We start from the raw sequence: 17892 nt of genomic DNA, 5'->3' as shown, positions 1-17892 counted from the left end.
GCTTGGTGGAACGTTCTAGTAGTGAAACAGGCAGGCAGTGACTCACTACAGCAGTATACAAAAGTGAATGAAGAATAATCGTGTGTCTTATAAAAAGAGTAAAAGGATGTTAGACTTGCAGGCTGCTCTGATCAGCCTCACCATCAGGTTTCACAGAAATGATGGCTGTGTTACAAGCAGCAAGAATGGCACCATTTCAAAGAGTTGACAACTTTCAGGATATACATCCTGAGAATTGAAATAATATTGTTAGCAATTTCATGAATACATGGGTCATTGTATGTTCACATGTAACAGACAGCTTGGTCATATTCATACTATTTACATTACATATTTACAGCATCGTCCTCATAATTGCTCTCATGTTATACAATATTTACCTCAATAAAAAACTCAACCTGAGGACTCACTTTTAAATGGTATTTACACAGACAGACTGACATCAGATCGCTGGTTGAATTGATCGGTCTCGTTGGCTATTGATCGTGTTGGCCTGGCCTATAATGTCTCTGGGCAGTGCTTGTTTGAAGGTTCATAGCTCCATGAGGGTGACCTGGAAGGGGCCGCCCAGCCCCTCGGACATCTCCAGCAGGAAGGCCGAGTGGTTGCTATAATGCTGGATGATGTTGTCGTCCATGTTGACAAAAATCCTAAAGGAAATGGCAACAGGAACACAGTTGAGAGATTATTTCGGATGGACTTGGGTCTTTTCCGCTTCATATGTAGGCTACCTAGGTTACGTAAATGTTCCAGGGTTGGCACGCCATCTAGGTTATGATCCCTCAGCTCTGTCAGCATGCCTAGCATGGAGCGTCTATCTCCTCCTCTCTCAGGAACAACGCCAGAGAGAGAGAGAGGAGAGAGAGGAGAGCAGGCAGGTTGTAATTTCTCCTTCATCTCTCCAGACAGTCGCCCCCTCCCCTCGCCCCAGGCTGACTGACTGACTGAACTAACTGCCAGATCACGCTATCCGCCCACAGACTCGCCATCGCCTGACTGAAGACAGCAGCAGCGGAGGGAGGAATGTTACATAACCTGTCAGCTCAGCCTCTCCCTCACACAACCTGCACAACACACTACAGTAGAGTAGAGTAGACCACATAAGACTAGAGCAGATGACAGTGGAGTAGAGTACAGTACAGTAGATCACATAAAAGCAGAGGACAGCAGAGTACAATAGAGCAGAGTACAGTAGAACAGAGTAGAGTAGAGCTAGCTGCTGTGTTCATCAGTCAGGAGGCCCTCCTGCATGTGAGGCCAGAGTAGCAGTGCATTATGGGATTGTGACTGTGACCATTATACTGCCTGCTGGGTTAAGGGTCAACCCTAGTAACAGTGAACTTTGTAAATGCTTTAAAAAATACTTCCTCAAAACATAATAAAAAAAAAATCTTTAAGATAAAATGTCATGCCATGTATGGCCAGTAGCCAACAGGATCAAAGCTCATTCTCAAAGAGCTAGTTACATTTGCTGCCAGTCACCCGGAGAGTTTCCAGACCCTCTATCTGGCCATCTCTCTCTGCTCCCCAGAACTAGACCACATTACTTCCTGGTGTCGCTCCGTCCATCAGATTAGAGATAAATAAACAAGTCAAACAATCACAGCGGTGAGTCATCCTAAGGTGTTTTGAAATCTTTCCGCCCTCCTCGCTGTTCCTGTCTCTCAAGGAGGAGCTACAATTATCACATTCCAGCAGGCAGAGAGCTGAACTCACCCACCCGGTCGGGCCGCCCTGTCTCCTCTCCACCAAACACCTGGCAGCTCTCAGCTAGCATCTCTGATGTACACCTCATCTCCTCACTTGACTCTCATCTCCTCACTTGACTCTCGTCTCCTCACTTGACTCTCATCTCCTCATATTGCCTCTCTCCTTACTAATGGTAAATGGACTGCACTTATATAGCGCTTTTCCACCTTAGCGGCACTCAAAGAGCTTTACAATGGCCTCTCATTCACCCATTCACACACCAATGGCGGTAGCTGCCATGCAAGGTGCTAACCTGCTCATTGGGAGCAATTTGGGGTTAGGTGTCTTGCCCAAGGACACTTCGACATGTGGACAGTCGGAGCTGGGATTCGAACCGCTGACCTTTCGATCATTGGAACGACCTGCTCTACCAACTGAGCTACAGCCGCCCCTGCAGCTACTTGCTACTCAGTTACGCGGCAACTTTGTGTAACTTTAACTTTTACCGTCCAAGGAATGTGTGTTGACCTGCTGTAGCACTGCTCAGCTCACACACTCACCCTCGTTTGCACTTCTTGTAGATTTTCCCAATGGAGTCTTTTTGCACGCCGTACTTCTCTGAGATCTGAGGAAGTGAAAGAGGAGAGTTAAACTCTGTCTCCCTGGTGACTGAGGGAGGACAACATCACTTAAGAGAGGAGGTCATGCCGTGTGTGTGTGTGTGTGTGTGTGTGTGTGTGTGTGTGTGTGTGTGTGTGTGTGTTACTCACAGCTTCTCGTAGACCTGTGAGGTTTGGGGTGTTGAGCATCAGGGCATCAAACACCTCCTCTGACTCTGTCCTCACATACAGCAGCACTGCAACACAAGGTCAGGTCAAAGGTCAGGTCAACTAAAGTACAGTACAGTTGCGTTAAGTAGCAGAGTGAGAACCTTAAATTATATAAAGTAACGCAAGGTAGTGAAATAAAGAAAAGTAGCGTTAAGTAAAGAAGTGTAAAGCAGGGTAAAGCCTAAAAGAACAGAGCTCTGAGGTGTGTTGTGTCCAGGCTCACCTCTCTGGGTCTCTTCTGGCCTGGCCTGTTTGCAGGGAGGAGAAGCGCCCTGGTCGCTGTCTGGGTACAGCCTCTTCAGAGAACTCCTGCAAACACCACAACCAGTCAGCTCTGATCTCCACTGAACACCAACATCACACAAAGGGGGAGATTATGATCATCGAACCCTCCTTACAGACATCATATAAAGGGGGAGATTACTATCTTCATTAGATGTACAACTCCATCCACATTTTGCATGTACGTGACACAGGCTTAAAGGACAATGCTCGTTTTTGACAACCTGGACCTTATTTACGACATATTATAAGACGTTTGACTCACCGAGATCCCTTTGGTGTAGTTCGGAGGCATGTAGAAGAAATTTAAAATCCAGCGCGAGCCAGTATATCCATGTAATGGCGGTGGTCGGGGCACTTAGAATGCAGTTTCTAAAAATCTATTTTCTGCTGCGAAACGGTTGTTTTCATCAATCTGTCTTGATGAATTGCTAGTTGTGCTTACATACAGCATATAGGCCTGTTGTGGTTTTTCACATGCCTCTGTAATATGATCTTTAGAAACGTCTTTAGACACGAAATAGCTTCCTCACTTGCTCCAGCACGCATACGCACAGCGTACTGGAGCAACGATTGCGCGCTGTGCGTATGCGTGCTGGAGCAAGTGAGGAAGCTATTTCGTTTCGAAAGACGTTTCTAAAGATCATGGCATGTGAAAACCACAACAGGCCTATGTTCTATGTAAGCACAACTAGCGATTCATCAAGACAGATTGATGAAAACAACCGTTTCGCGGCAGAAAATAGATTTTTAGAAACTGCATTCTAAGTGCCCCGACCACCGCCATTACATGAATATACTGGCTCGCGCTGGATTTTAAATTTCTTCTACATGCCTCCGAACTACACCAAAGTGATCTCGGTGAGTCAAACGTCTTATAATATGTCGTAAATAAGGTCCAGGTTGTCAAAAACGAGCATTGTCCTTTAAAGTATGTCGGGCATGTTGATACTTACTTTTCAGCCTCTTCCAGGGTAGATGGGGGGACCTGCAGAGGAGAGGGGTGAGAAGAGAGGTCAGTAACATGATCAAGTACTGCTCTTATACAAAGACACTGCTTTCCTGACCCTGTGGGACGTCAACACAAACAGATAACTACTCTACAAATAGAACTCCCTCAGTGGAGACAGAGACAGAGAACTACAAATAGAACTCCCTTCAGTGGAGACAGAGACAGAGAACTACAAATAGAACTCCCTTCAGTGGAGACAGAGAACTACAAATAGAACTCCCTCAAAGGAGACAGAGACAGAGAACTACAAATAGAACTCCCTTCAGTGGAGACAGAGAGAGAACTACAAATAGAACTCCCTCAGAGGAGACAGAGACAGAGAACTACAAATAGAACTCCCTTCATCTGTCTGCTTCATCTGACATGTTATTTTCAGAATCAGCAGATAGCATTGGATAATTTTCAGACTTGTTAACTTTATTTTCTTTCTTTCTTTCTTTCTTTCTTTCTTTCTTTCTTTCTTTCTTTCTTTCTTTCTTTCTTTCTTTCTTTCTTTCTTTCTTTCTTTCTTTCTTTCTTTCTCTTTCATTCTTTCTGTCTGTCTGTCTGTCTTTCTTTCTTTCTTTCTTTCTTTCTTTCTTTCTTTCTTTCTTTCTTTCTTTCTTTCTTTCCTTCCTTCCTTCCTTCCTTCCTTCCTTCCTTCCTTCCTTCTTTCCTTCCGAGTTTCTTCTAGTAACAGAGCTCTCTTCTACAGAACCACTTTGCCACAGATCCATATTTCCTCAGACAGGACATGTTACAGTCTTACCGTCTCCTCAACACACACACCCACCCACACACACACACACACACACACACACACAGCAGACTGTGGGAAACAGGCCTGTCTGAACAGCAACTCTACTTGTGTCAACAACATGGAAAACCACAGAGAAACTAAGGGAGCGGGGGGCATGGTGTGTGTGTGTGTGTGTGTGTGTGTGTGTGTGTGTGTGTGTGTGTGGGTGCGTGTGTGGGTGCATGTGTGTGTGTGTGTGTGTGTGTGTGTGCGTGTTTGTGTAAACCCCCACAGGATAATCCAGATGTCAGTCAGGGCAGGAGTCTGTACACGAGTTGAGTTTCGAGTGGAACACACTTAACAACAGCACACCAATTAGGACACTCGCTCTGAGAGACGGGCCCTCTTCACTTTCTCTCCCCTCCCTCCCCCTCCTTCATCCCTCCCTCCCTCATCCCAACCCCTTTTCCCCACAACATAGTTTCCCACACTGAGTTCCCTGCCTGTAGTCTGGTATCATAGTCTGGTTTAGTCTGGTATCATAGTCTGGTTTAGAAGATAGAGGGAGGGAGAGAGAGAGAGCAAGAGAGAGGGAGAGAGAGAGGGAGGGAGAGAGAGAGGAAGAGAGAGGGAGGGAGAGAGAGGAAGGGAGAGAGAGAGGGAGGGAGAGAGAGGGAGGGAGAGAGAGAGAGAAGAGAGAGGGAGGGAGAGAGAGGAAGGGAGAGAGAGAGGGAGGGAGAGAGAGAGAGGAAGAGAGAGAGAGGGAGAGAGAGAGGGAGGGAGAGAGAGGAAGGGAGAGGAAGAACTCAGAGACAGGGTCGTACCAGGCCGCAGCGCTGAAGGTTGGAGAGGTGCATCTCTGGGATGAAGAGTACAGGCTGGGTCACATGGTCCTCCAGGGTCCCAAAGAGAGTAGATTCATTAGCCACAGAGCTGCTCACTACTGATCTCGAGCCTGAATAGAATAGAATAGAATAGAAAGTTTATTTGCCATATGTAACAGTAAGTACAGGTACATTGGAATTCTTCTCATTCTTTACAGTATCTCTGGTTCCTCATATATGTTCAGTTCCTCATTCCAGTCTCAGGTAAGCAGATCGACATTAAAGGTTCCCAAACTGGCACTTTACTATCCGTAGTAGATGTCTAGCAATATCATCCTTATCTACAGTTACTTATCCCATCCGATCATGGATGACTGTAACTGTGTCCATGTGATTACAGTCGACACAGAAGTTCTCCCAATACTGTATTTCAGTTGGTGTGAGGCTTACTGCTGTTGCTGGAGTCAGTGACATTCTTCCCCCTTCGCTTGGACCTCTTCCTCTCCTCATCCCTCATCTTCCTCTCGGCACCCTGAGGAGAACAACGCCAGGACAACGCTGAGTTCCAGAGCTTCATCATCTCACATGCAGTCAGATTACTGGGCCAGTTTATTCTAACTCTATAGGAGTATTCCAGCTCTATACTGTAACTCTGCTGACCTTGTCACAGAAGACCTTGACCTGACAGGCTGCTCTATGCAGCAGGCGGTTGGAGCCGGAGCTGAAGTCGTAGGTGTCGATCTGGAGGTTGAGAGGAAGACCCTTCACCCCTTTCTGAGATGAGAAGTCTGTACTCAGAGAGTTGATCCCAATGTACACCTGGAAGAGAGAGGAGATTAGAGACATGTAAAATAATGGTGATGGACATTGACAACTTTAACTCAAACTGGTTTGACATATTTATACAACTCCGAAACGCCCTGGTATGAAGCATAAAGGCAATGCCTGTGGGTTTGTCATAACGTCAGTTACCTGAATACACACGTGTGATGCAGAGAGATTGTGTTGTGTTTACAGTGTATACAGTGTGTGGGTGGATTCATTTGACCATTGATGTCCAGGGATTATACCAGACCGAAGGTGTGGCCTCCAGTAAAGGAAACGGTAACAAGCAGGGGCAAGTCTACAACCTGGAGGGAAGGACAGCCAAGGCACACAAACACCAGGGCTGCGTTCCCAATCGCATACTACCCTACTATATAGTATACCAAAACAGGATGTAGTATGTCCCAATACATAGTATGCCACATGCAGTATGGCAAAAATACCAGGATGTCCTACTACATCCAGTCGTATTTCGCAGTATGCAAGCCAGCAGGCTTTTCTGGCTATTCTGACCCACAATCCTGTGCGCAGCGGAAATGTGCGTCACATGTGCGAGTCGTGACGGCTGTAGACGAATGTCGCGTTATGGACAGCGACGGATGTGGGCAAATTTAAAGGCGCAATGTTATGACAAGGTAGTATGTCCCAATTGGATGCCTACTGCTTGCAAAGTACGTACTTTCTAAGGGCAGCTGTAGTAGGTACTGGTAGTAAGAAGTAGAAGTATGCGATTCGGAACGCAGCCCAGGAAACTACAGATAGGCTAGGGGCAGATGTAGATGTAGGGGCAGATCCTCCCTCCCTGCCTCTCCACCTGTTTTGAATTGTGGCCCCACCTAGTTGCCTCAAGGGCAGTTAGCAGGTGTCTGTGAGCGCCTGGAGGATATACAGCATGACACACATTCCCCTCCTTCTCCTCTTCTCCCCTCCCTGGTGTGTGTGTGTGTGTGTGTGTGTGTGTGTGTTCCCTCACCTTGGCCTCCTGGTTGGGGTTCCAGATGAAGGACAGGGCGTTGAAGGCCACCTCCTCCACGCTGTTGATGCCACTGAACACCTCCTTGTAGTCCGCTGGAGAACAGAGAACATTCCCATCAGAGAGCAGAGAACATTCCCATCAGAGAACAGAGAACATTCCCATCAGTGAACAGAGAACATTCCCATCAGAGAACAGAGAACATTCCCATCAGAGAACATTCCCATCAGAGAACGGAGAACATTCCCATCAGAGAACAGAGAACATTCCCATCAGAGAACAGAGAACATTCCCATTCGAAGCACATGCTATGGAAGAGCTGATCATTTGATTCAAGATTCCTCTATTTGTCACATGTAATGTACGTGTACAGTTCGGCTCCAAGATTATGCTCAATACAGATAAACTTTGATAGTAAATTAAAAAATAAATTTACAAGTTACAAATTAAGTACCATTTCTATACAGTATAAAGATAGGGGTAGGATAAGATAGATACCGATCCGGATGGATTATGTACATGATGCTATATATGGATGGATTATGTACATGATGCTATATATGGATAATAAATACATAACCCCGGGAGCGCATGGAGGTGTTTTTTACATGCTATAGCTATAATAAGTACAATAACAATAATAAAATGTGTGTGTGTTTGTGTGTGTGTGTGTGTGTGTGTGTGTGTGTGTGTGTGTGTGTGTGCAGTCCATACCGATGTCAATGACCCTCTGCTTGACGGTGGGCTGCCGGGCATGCCAGTGGTTCCAACACTTCAGCTGCATCTCTGGACTCTTGTCATTTTCAAATACAGCCATGACCACAGTCTAGGAGAGAATCAAATACATCAAATACAGCCATGACCACAGTCTAGGAGAGAATCAAATACATCAAATACAGCCATGACCACAGTCTAGGAGAGGGAGAGAGAGATAGAAGGATAGAAGAGAAAGGGCAACAGAAAGAAAAGTAGAAAACGTACATTTGTGTAGGTTGGATTAGGTACATTTGAGTCTTTGTGTGTCTCACAGCTCTCAGAAAGACAAACGTGCTCCTCTCGCCTCCTCATTCATCATCCTAAATCCCTCTTTCTCTGTCCTGTCAGCAGCTCTGAGCTCCGCTCACTTAACAAAGGACAGGACTCTCACTCAGCACACAGCACCACCCAGGTTACCAGCCAGCCAACCAGCCAGCCAGCCTGAAAACCAGCCAGCCAACCAGAAAACCAGCCAGCCAACCAGAAAACCAGCCAGCCAGCCAGAAAACCAGCCCGCCAACCAGAAAACCAGCCAGCCAACCAGGAAACCAGCCAGCCAGCCAGAAAACCAGCCAGCCAGCCAACCAGGAAACCAGCCAGCCAACCAGGAAACCAGCCAGAAAACCAGCCAGCCATCCAGGAAACCAGCCAGCCAGCCAGAAAACCAGCCAGAAAACCAGCCAGCCAACCAGGAAACCAGCCAGCCAGCAAGAAAACCAGCCAGCCAACCAGTCAGCCAGCCAGAAAGCCAGCCAGCCAACCAGCCAGAAAACCAGCCAGCCAACCAGAAAATCAGCCAGCCAGCCAGCCAGAAAACCAGCCAGCCAGCCAGAAAACCAGCCAGACAACCAGGAAACCAGCCAGCCAGAAAACCAGCCAGAAAACCAGCCAGAAAACCAGCCAGAAAACCAGCCAGCCAACCAGCCAGAAAACCAGCCAACCAGCCAACCAGCCAGCCAGCCATCCAGCCAGAAAACCAGCCAACCAACCAGCCAGAAAACCAGCCAACCAGCCAGAAAACCAGCCAGCCAACCAGCCAGAAAATCAACCAGCCAGCCAACCAGCTTGAAAATCAGTTAGCCAGCCAGAAAACCATCCAACCAGCCTGAAAACCAGCCAGCCTGAAAACCAGCCAGCCAGAAAACCAGCCAGCCAACCAGCCAACGTGGAAGCCAGCTGGTGGAGAGTGGAGCTAAAAATGATCATCAACGTGCGACTGACTCACCTTAACTTTGCTGTTGGCCAGACCCGCGCTGCCGTCGACCCCCTGGAGGGTGATTGGGTAGAACTGCCCCTTGTTGAGGTAGACCAGGGGCACGGAGGAGGCCTTGTGCTGTGAGGCCGGGGGGGCTCCCAGTGAGAACTGGAACTCACTGAAATACACCGTACCCTCATCAGGATAGAGCTCTACTGACTCCACAGATGGAGTTCCATTACATTGCTGTATGATGTGGATTCTAGATAAGGAACCTCATTATTTATAGAGCAGCGACGTTATAGATGATGACATCTGGGTGTGGTGCAGTTATCCCAGTACAGGATGGTGCTGGTGTAGGTTGGTAGGGTAGGTTAAACAGGTAGGGTCGGAGTTAGGGGGACATCAGCCAGCTAGTCTGGAGGGCTCACCTGTAGCTCTCCCGGGGGGAGTTGGTGTAGGACTCTGAGTAGACAGGGCTGGCCTGGGAGGTGAAGGAGGCACTGTAGGGCATCTGAGAGGAGATGGAGGGAGAGACGGAGAGAGAGAGAGGGAGAGAGAGAGAGAGAGAGGAGGGAGAGAAACAGAAGGAAAGAAAGAATGATCAGCAAAAGCAAAACATGTCCAAATTCTAACTAGACAGAAGATAAATACATGAAGACCAGCATTCATCTTCACCACTATAGCTTTGTTCTATACCAGCCCTCTGGCCCTCGCTCTCACCTGGGCAGCAGGGGCTTCTGGGAAGGCCGTCTCCGCGGGCCACTTCTGCAGCAGAGAGTCGAAGATGTTGTTTATGACCAGTTTGTCGTAGTTGTCGGCGGTGGCTGCGCCGGCAGAACTGGGCGTGACGGTGGCGTAGGTCTCCGAGGGGGGGGGCAGGCGGGCGCCAGGCTTAGGGGCGGGGCCCAGGGGGGACAGACCTTCCTCGTGGGCGTGGCTAGAGGAAATGTTCTCTGACAGGAGCTTCATGAGGTTGACAGGCGTCTCCAGGGAAACCACCTCGGGGGAGGAATTAGCGAGAGTCCTGGAACGGGAGGAGGGGGGGTTAGATATAGACGGGGGAGTAGAGGAGGGGGGGGTAGATATAGACGGGGGAATAGAGGAGGGGGGGGTAGATACAGACGGGGGAGTAGAGGAGGGGGGGGTAGATATAGAGGGGGAGTAGAGGGGGGGGGTAGATATAGACGGGGGAGTAGAGGAGGGGAGGGGTAGATATAGAGGGGGAGTAGAGGGGGGGGGTAGATATAGACGGGGGAGTAGAGGAGGGGAGGGGTAGATATAGTCTCCTGCTCCTGTACTGATACAGAAGCCCACTTCCACAAACACATCCACACTCTGGAAGGGGGGGGGGGGGGTTGCCGAGCCGACCCATAATCCCTCTGGCCCTGTTTGATCTGAGGATTACCCAGAATCCCTCACTTCACTCTCTCCACCATGGACCACCCTCGGACTCTGGAACATGATACCACCTTCGACCCTCCCTCCCTCCACACACACACACACACACACACACACACACACACACACACACACACACTCACCTCTCTGTGGGCTTGTACACACTGCTACCTCGGCTACAAACAGTCATCCTCTGCTCCTTCTGACTCTGCAGAAAATCAAATCGAATCAAACTTTATTTAAGAGCATTTCATACACAGACGCAACACGATTTACAGAGAGGGAGAGAGGGGAGAATGTTCACAGTGATCCTACCCCTCATTTTCTAGAGGGAAGCCCCCCCCAAAAAAATCAGTTTACCCATTTGAGACAATATAGGTGAAAATACAGAAACACCATTAAAGAACACTCAGTTTTTACAACATTGTCACATGACATCATTACTCACATTACAACTCTTCCTGCAGGGACGACAGTATAAACAGATGATGTCACAGTGTAGAGGATTCTGTGGTAACATGTTGGTGTACTTAGGGTTTGTTTTTTAAGGGTCTGGGGAGGTTGGGATGTGGGTATAGGGATGAGTGAAATCTCTGCTATATAACTTTGTTGTATTCCTTCTATGTATGTAACTCTCCTACTGTGTACTATTGCCCCACTATTTTAAGGCTGTATATTTATTTGCCCAGGGACTGCGGGTGGAAATTAGCTGTTTTAGCTATAACCTTGTACAGTGCATCTCTCCCTATTCTATAGGGTAAATGTCTACTGTACCTTGTCCCTGTCTTAAAAATAAATAAAAATCAATCAATCGAAAATCAACCCTAGATATGGATAGAAGACTCTGTATCCCAGCGTACCTTGCACTGGTCGTACAGCAGGGTGATGGCTGCCAGGTCATCGTCGGGGTTCAGACGGGGTTTGGTTCTGCTCAGATCGGTCGCAGGCCCGTCCAGGTAGGACCAGGAGTCCATGATGTAGTTACTGTAGCGCTGGTAGTTAAAACTCTCACTCGGAAACAGTCCCAGAGTCCTGCATACGCAAACCACATGTTAGTGGTGACATCTACACACACACACACACACACACACACACACACAGACTGGAGCAGTATAGGATTTACTCATCAGAAACGAGTAGAGACGGATCTGAAGCAAGGCTAACTGCAGCCTTGGGCGAGGAGGAGGTTTCGATTGCAAAACCTCACATCTGGCTCCACTCTTTACAATAGAACCACAGTTCAAAATGCTGGGGGAGCACCTCTCTCACACACACACACACACACACACACACACACACACACACACACACACACACACACACACACACACAGCTTCACCTGTACACACACACACAGCTTCACCTGCTAATGATCCACCTCATCACCTACTATTCAGTCTCATATGCCGCGTTCATAAACAGAGGAGCAGAGGCATGCTGGGGCCGGAGGCACTCCTGATCACACCTGTATAATATAGAACGTTCTAGCAGGAAATGAAGGGTTAAACTTAGAGGATGTTCAGCAGCTGAAGCTCAAGAAGCTGCTTCATGAGCTTCCTCAGGCAACGTGATGAAGTCAGACACTCAGACACCAGCCCAGCGCCCACAGAGACACCTGTATCCACCTGCTGGTAGAGGCACCTGCCTCCCCCCTCCCCCCTCCCCTCCCCTCCCCTCCCCTCACTCAACACTCTCAGACTGAACACCACACATCCTCAAGTCCTTTAGCTACACTCTATTTACCCACAAATACTGGTGTATTACACCGACACACACACACGCACGCACACACGCACACACACACACACACGCACACACACACACGCCCTGACTACAGTTTCAGCATGATGTAATTGAATGCCTAAAATGCTGTCTTTAGCTGTCTGTGTGATATCCAGAGGAGGTTCCCAGAGCCCTTTGTGTTCTCTGGCCCCTGGGTTCACCTTGACACAGCAACACTACAACACCAGTCTCACCCAGCCACGCAGGAAGAGAGAGAGGGAGAGAGAGAACACCACTCTCACCCAGCCACGCAGGAAGAGAGAGAGGGAGAGAGAGAGAGAGAGAGACAGACAGAGACACAGAGAGAGAGAGAGACAGACACAGAGACACACAGAGAGAGAGAGAGAGAGAGAGAGAGAGACAGACACAGAGAGAGAGAGAGAGATAGTGTGATTTTGGAGGGGGGTGGCTGTCAGTATCAGTTTTCTATACAAAATAACTTGTTCTAAAAGCAGAGGGGGTTCTTAGGGGAAGAAGCAGGGGCGGAATGTTCAAGTCAGCTCAGGAAATGGTCCGACCACATTCCTAAAAACAACCTCGCAATCACACAACTTGATTTGACTATACTGGTAGGAAGCTGAGAGAAGAAACATCTCTTGTTTCCGAACTACAGAAGAATATGTGATAGAACTCTTGACATGGAGTATGTAGTCTTTAGTAGAACTCTTGACATGGAGTATGTAGTCTTTAGTAGAACTCTTATGGAGTATGTAGTCTTTAGTAGCCTAACAGGGAAAGCTTAAAAGACAGGTCTGGACACAATCCCTTCTTCAGCCTAAACCACCAACGTAAAGCCAAGTAGCAGTCACTAACACAGTAGAAGTCTAAAAGTAGAATACACTAACACAGTAGAAGTCTAACAGTAGAATACACTAACACAGTAGATGTTACTAACACAGTAGAAGTGTAACACAGTATATACTAACAGGGTAGAAGTCACTAACACAGTAGAAGTGACTTACTCAATCTCTTTGGTCATGACTCCTGCCCAGATAAGGGGGTAGATTCCTCACGTTTGGTTCCTCTGGTGTGCTGGCTGTGTGTGTGTTTCTCTAGGCTGTGTGTGTGTTTCTCTAGGCTGCGTGTGTGTGTGTGTGTGTGTGCGTGTGTGTGTGGTGAGACGTGCCAGGTTGAGTGAGCAGAATTGATTTCAGACCCAGCATTTATTTCATCCTGACAGCAGCTTTCCCTCACTCTGCTCTGATTGGCCAGGCCCTGGAGACAGGTGTGTGATAGGACAGGTGCAGAAGGGTTAACCCTCTTCCTGCTGGAGAGAAACTGAGTGTGTGAGTGCTCTTAGCAGGGTCGTCAGGCAGGGACCTGCATGTCATTATCCTGCTGAAGAAAAGGGAGAGATTGGGATTCCAAAGGTGTGAAATGGTTCCTAATGAGACCAAGACAGCAAAGGGCTTTCAGAACAGGAACAAAGGCTTCAAGGCTGTAATCGCAAACACTGACAGCATCAGAAGGGGGTCTGGTGGAGGAGAGGGTTTCAGAAGGGGGTCTGGTGGAGGAGAGGGTTTCAGAAGGGGGTCTGGTGGAGGAGAGGGCTTCGGCACCTCGTTTGTCGTCCAGTATCATAGATCATTAGGCTGGACCTCTAGGTGAGAGCTGTCACTGAGTCTAGTACTGCTATATATAAATCTATCTATCTACCTATCTATCTATCTATCTATCTATCTATCTATCTATCTATCTATCTATCTATCTATCTATCTATCTGTCTGTCTGTCTGTCTGTCTGTCTGTCTGTCTGTCTATCTATCTATCTATCTATCTATAGTCTGATCACGGGGAAGGTACAGTACAGGTGGAATATCTGATCTGTATATGTGTTTGTCTGTTTTTGCGCATGTACTGTTTATATGTATTTCTACTCTGTGTGTGTGTGTGTGTGTGTGTGTGTTGTTGCTGAGACCTGAGGCTATCTGGCGTGGCCACACAATGCTATGTGGCTTGCACACACACACACACACACACACACACACACACACACACACACACACACACACACACACACACACCGAGCCCCAGGGGCAAGCTGGAAATGAATGGGATCATGAAGAGAAAGATAGGAGGATGAATTCTAAAGCCACGTTTACACACTGTACTGTAGTAAGTAAGTAAGTAAGATTACAGACCAGCCCTGCGGGTCGTGACAGACCAGCCCAGGGGGTCATAGTTTATGGTCTGTGTGTGTGTGTGTGTGTGCATGGGTCTGTGGTTCATGGTGTGTGTGCATGCGTCTGTACTTTATGGTGTATGTGTGTGTGTGTGTGTGTGTGTGTGTGCGTCTGTGGTTCATGGTGTGTGTGCGTGTGTGTGCTGTGCATGTGTCTGTGGTTCATGGTGTGTGTGTGTTTGTGTGCATGCATCTGTGGCTCATGGTGTGTGTGTGTGTGTGTGTGTGTGCATGCGTGCGTCTGTGGTTTATGCTGCTACAAGTGTTCTGGTTTCTGTTGACTCAGCGGAGCACGGTGGGGTTAAGTTGGATTAAGGCAGATTAGGTTCCATCATAGCTGTTCTACTGCAGGTGTCATGATGACCGCAGGGTTCCAGAACAGAACTCATGTTTCCAGCCGGGACTTGGTCTTCTGGGGATCATTCATGATGCAGATGTGCTGCTGGCCGTTGCTAAGTGGTGATGAGTCTGTAACGTGTTTTATTCATTATGGGATGGCAGCGCTGTCTCCGCTGTTACCTGTCTAAGGTGTTGTAGTCATGGAGATGAAACACAGGCATGAAAACTGCCAGAAAACACAAGACACTATGATCAACAAAACTCACTATGATCAACAAAACTCACTATGATCAACAAAACTCACTATGACCAACACAACTCACTATCATCAACAAAACTCACTATCATGAACAAAACTGCACACACTTTTTAGATACACACACACACCCACCCACACCCACCCACACACACACACACACACACACACACACACACACACACACACACACACAGTTCAGAGCATCTCTACATCTGTCCCTAGCCTGTCTGTAGCTTCCTGGTGTTTGTGTGCTCCGGCTGTCCTGCCCCCTCTCTCCCTCCTAGCCCTCTGCTCTCTCTCTCCCTCCTAGCCCTCTGCTCTCTCTCTCTCTCCTAGCCCTCTGCTCTCTCTCTCTCTCCTAGCCCTCTGCTCTCTCTCTCCCTCCTAGCCCTCTGCTCTCTCTCCCTCCTAGCCCTCTGCTCTCTCTCTCCCTCCTAGCCCTCTGCTCTCTCTCTCTCTCATAGCCCTCTGCTCTCTCTCTCCCTCCTAGCCCTCTGCTCTCTCTCCCTCCTAGCCCTCTGCTCTCTCTCTCCCTCCTAGCCCTCTGCTCTCTCTCTCCCTCCTAGCCCTCTGCTCTCTCTCCCTCCTAGCCCTCTGCTCTCTCTGCTAGATCTCTGCTCTCTCTCTCCCTCCTAGCCCTCTGCTCTCCCTCCTAGCCCTCTGCTCTCTCTCTCCCTCCTAGCCCTCTGCTCTCTCTCCTAGCCCTCTGCTCTCTCTGCTAGCCCTCTGCTCTCCCTCCTAGCCCTCTGCTCTCTCTCTCCCTCCTAGCCCTCTGCTCTCTCTCCCTCCTAGCCCTCTGCTCTCTCCCTCCTAGCCCTCTGCTCTCTCTCTCCTAGCCCTCTGCTCTCTCTCTCTCCTAGCCCTCTGCTCTCTCTCCCTCCTAGCCCTCTGCTCTCTCTCCCTCCTAGCCCTCTGCTCTCTCTCCTAGCCCTCTGCTCTCTCTTCCTCCTAGCCCTCTGCTCTCTCTCTCTCCTAGCCCTCTGCTCTCTCTCCCTCCTAGCCCTCTGCTCTCTCTCTCTGTGCTGTCAGAGACCAGGCATGTTACAGCCTCTAGGACAGCATGTGGGCTGCTGCAGCCGACCTTTCCAGGAAATAAAAACAAGAATTAGACTGTTCCGTCTTCGAAATGTTGGCCCCTGAGGGAGAGAGTGAGATGGAGAGAGAGATGGGGAGAGAGAGAGAGAGAGAGAGAGAAAAGAGAGAGAGAGAAAAGAGAGAGAGCAAGAGAATTGGGTGCTTCTAACACAATGACACTAGCTTGTTCATCTTTTCACACCTGTGCATGGGCGTCAACGGCCTCCCGTTTTACAACTTTCTTTCTCTCCCCCCCCCCCCCCCCCCCCTCTCTCTCTCTCTTTCACCTTCTTCCTCTGGTGATATTAACATATAGGTTATTTTCAGCTAATAATAATAATAATAATAATAATAACTGTATTTTATATAGCGCCTTTCATGGGACCCAAGGTCGCTTTACAAGCATATCAGCTATGACTCTACACTGAGACTTTGCTTCTCATCTGGTAATGAACATGAAGAGGAAGCTTCCTGTGCTACAGCTGTAGCGTGTTGAGGTGCGAACGGTCCTGTAGAGACCTGACCCCTGACCCCTCACCCCTAAGCCTGTCGCAGGGTATGGATGGGAGAAAGAGCCAGACCTGTGTTAGTCAGATTCTCCTCCAGGGATGTCACTTCACGCCTTGACTCCTTCAAGTGTCCTGGCGCCATGGTCTCTGGTGGGTTTGTGTGTGTAGGGAGAGTTAGGTGTGTGTGTGTGTATGGGGGGGTATGTGTTTGTGTGAAAGACAAAGATAACAGAGTGTGTATGTGTTCTTGTGTCTTCACTAGAGTAAGTGAATGTGTGTGTGTGTGTGTGTGTGTGTGTGTGTGTGTGTGTGTGTGTGTGTGCGTGTGTGTGTGTGTGTGTGCAGTCATGCGTGCGGGTCGGTAAACAGTTGTGGGGGGTGTTTCTACGCCCTACCTCCACTGTGAAGAGTCTCTCTCATCACTCCTCTCCTCCCACTCCATCTCTCCCTCTCTCCATCTCTGCCTCTCTCCCTCTCTCCATCTCTGCCTCTCTCCCTCTCTCCACCTCTCCCTCTGTCCATGGACCTCAGTGTTATCTGTCCAGCTGTCCCCTGGGGTCCGTCAGTCAGTCAGTCAGTCAGTCAGTCAGTCAGTCAGTCAGTCAGTCAGTCAGTCAGCCAGTCAGTCAGTCAGTCAGTCAGTCAGCCAGTCAGTCAGCCAGTCAGTCAGTCAGTCAGTCAGTCAGTCAGCCAGTCAGTCAGCCAGTCAGTCAGTCAGTCAGTCAGTCAGTCAGTCAGTCAGTCTGAAGCAGACAGTCAGGGAGGTGTGTGAGATGCAGTCTTTCGGGGCCCCTAGCAGCCAGGGGCCGGTCTCTCTGGGCTCAGGGCAGACTGTGCACCTGTCATCCACAGGTCTCTCTGGGCTCAGGGCAGACTGTGCACCTGTCATCCACAGGTCTCTCTGGGCTCAGGGCAGACTGTGCACCTGTCATCCACAGGTCTCTCTGGGCTCAGGGCAGACTGTGCACCTGTCATCCACAGGTCTCTCTGGGCTCAGGGCAGACTGTGCACCTGTCATCCACAGGTCTCTCTGGGCTCAGGGCAGACTGTGCACCTGTCATCCACAGGTCTCTCTGGGCTCAGGGCAGACTGTGCACCTGTCATCCACAGGTCTCTCTGGGCTCAGGGCAGACTGTGCACCTGTCATCCACAGGTCTCTCTGGGCTCAGGGCAGACTGTGCACCTGTCATCCACAGGTCTCTCTGGGCTCAGGGCAAGCCCAATTACAGCCCAATGATTGATC

The 17892-nt window shown here is 49.0% G+C and overlaps 1 protein-coding gene across 1 annotated transcript; it reads right to left on the bottom strand.

The window, feature by feature from the left end:
* Positions 1 to 532: 532 nt before the first annotated feature.
* On the bottom strand, positions 533 to 11479 carry grhl3 (grainyhead-like transcription factor 3; the record flags this gene model as incomplete). The annotated part of the gene is made up of 15 exons (XM_084451294.1): positions 533 to 650; positions 2250 to 2314; positions 2460 to 2545; positions 2743 to 2828; positions 3758 to 3789; positions 5356 to 5486; positions 5806 to 5887; positions 6016 to 6174; positions 7154 to 7248; positions 7868 to 7979; positions 9135 to 9282; positions 9536 to 9618; positions 9828 to 10131; positions 10649 to 10713; positions 11366 to 11479. 15 exons carry the CDS (start codon positions 11477 to 11479, stop codon positions 533 to 535), a joined length of 1680 nt encoding a protein of 559 aa, XP_084307420.1.
* Between the last annotated feature and the right edge of the window lie 6413 nt (positions 11480 to 17892).

The sequence above is a fragment of the Borostomias antarcticus genome, assembly GCF_949987555.1.
Source record: "Borostomias antarcticus genome assembly, chromosome: 16".
In the NCBI taxonomy this organism is placed as follows: domain Eukaryota; kingdom Metazoa; phylum Chordata; class Actinopteri; order Stomiiformes; family Stomiidae; genus Borostomias; species Borostomias antarcticus.
Note: the sequence above shows the minus strand (reverse complement) of the source record. Positions and strands in the feature narration are given on the sequence as shown.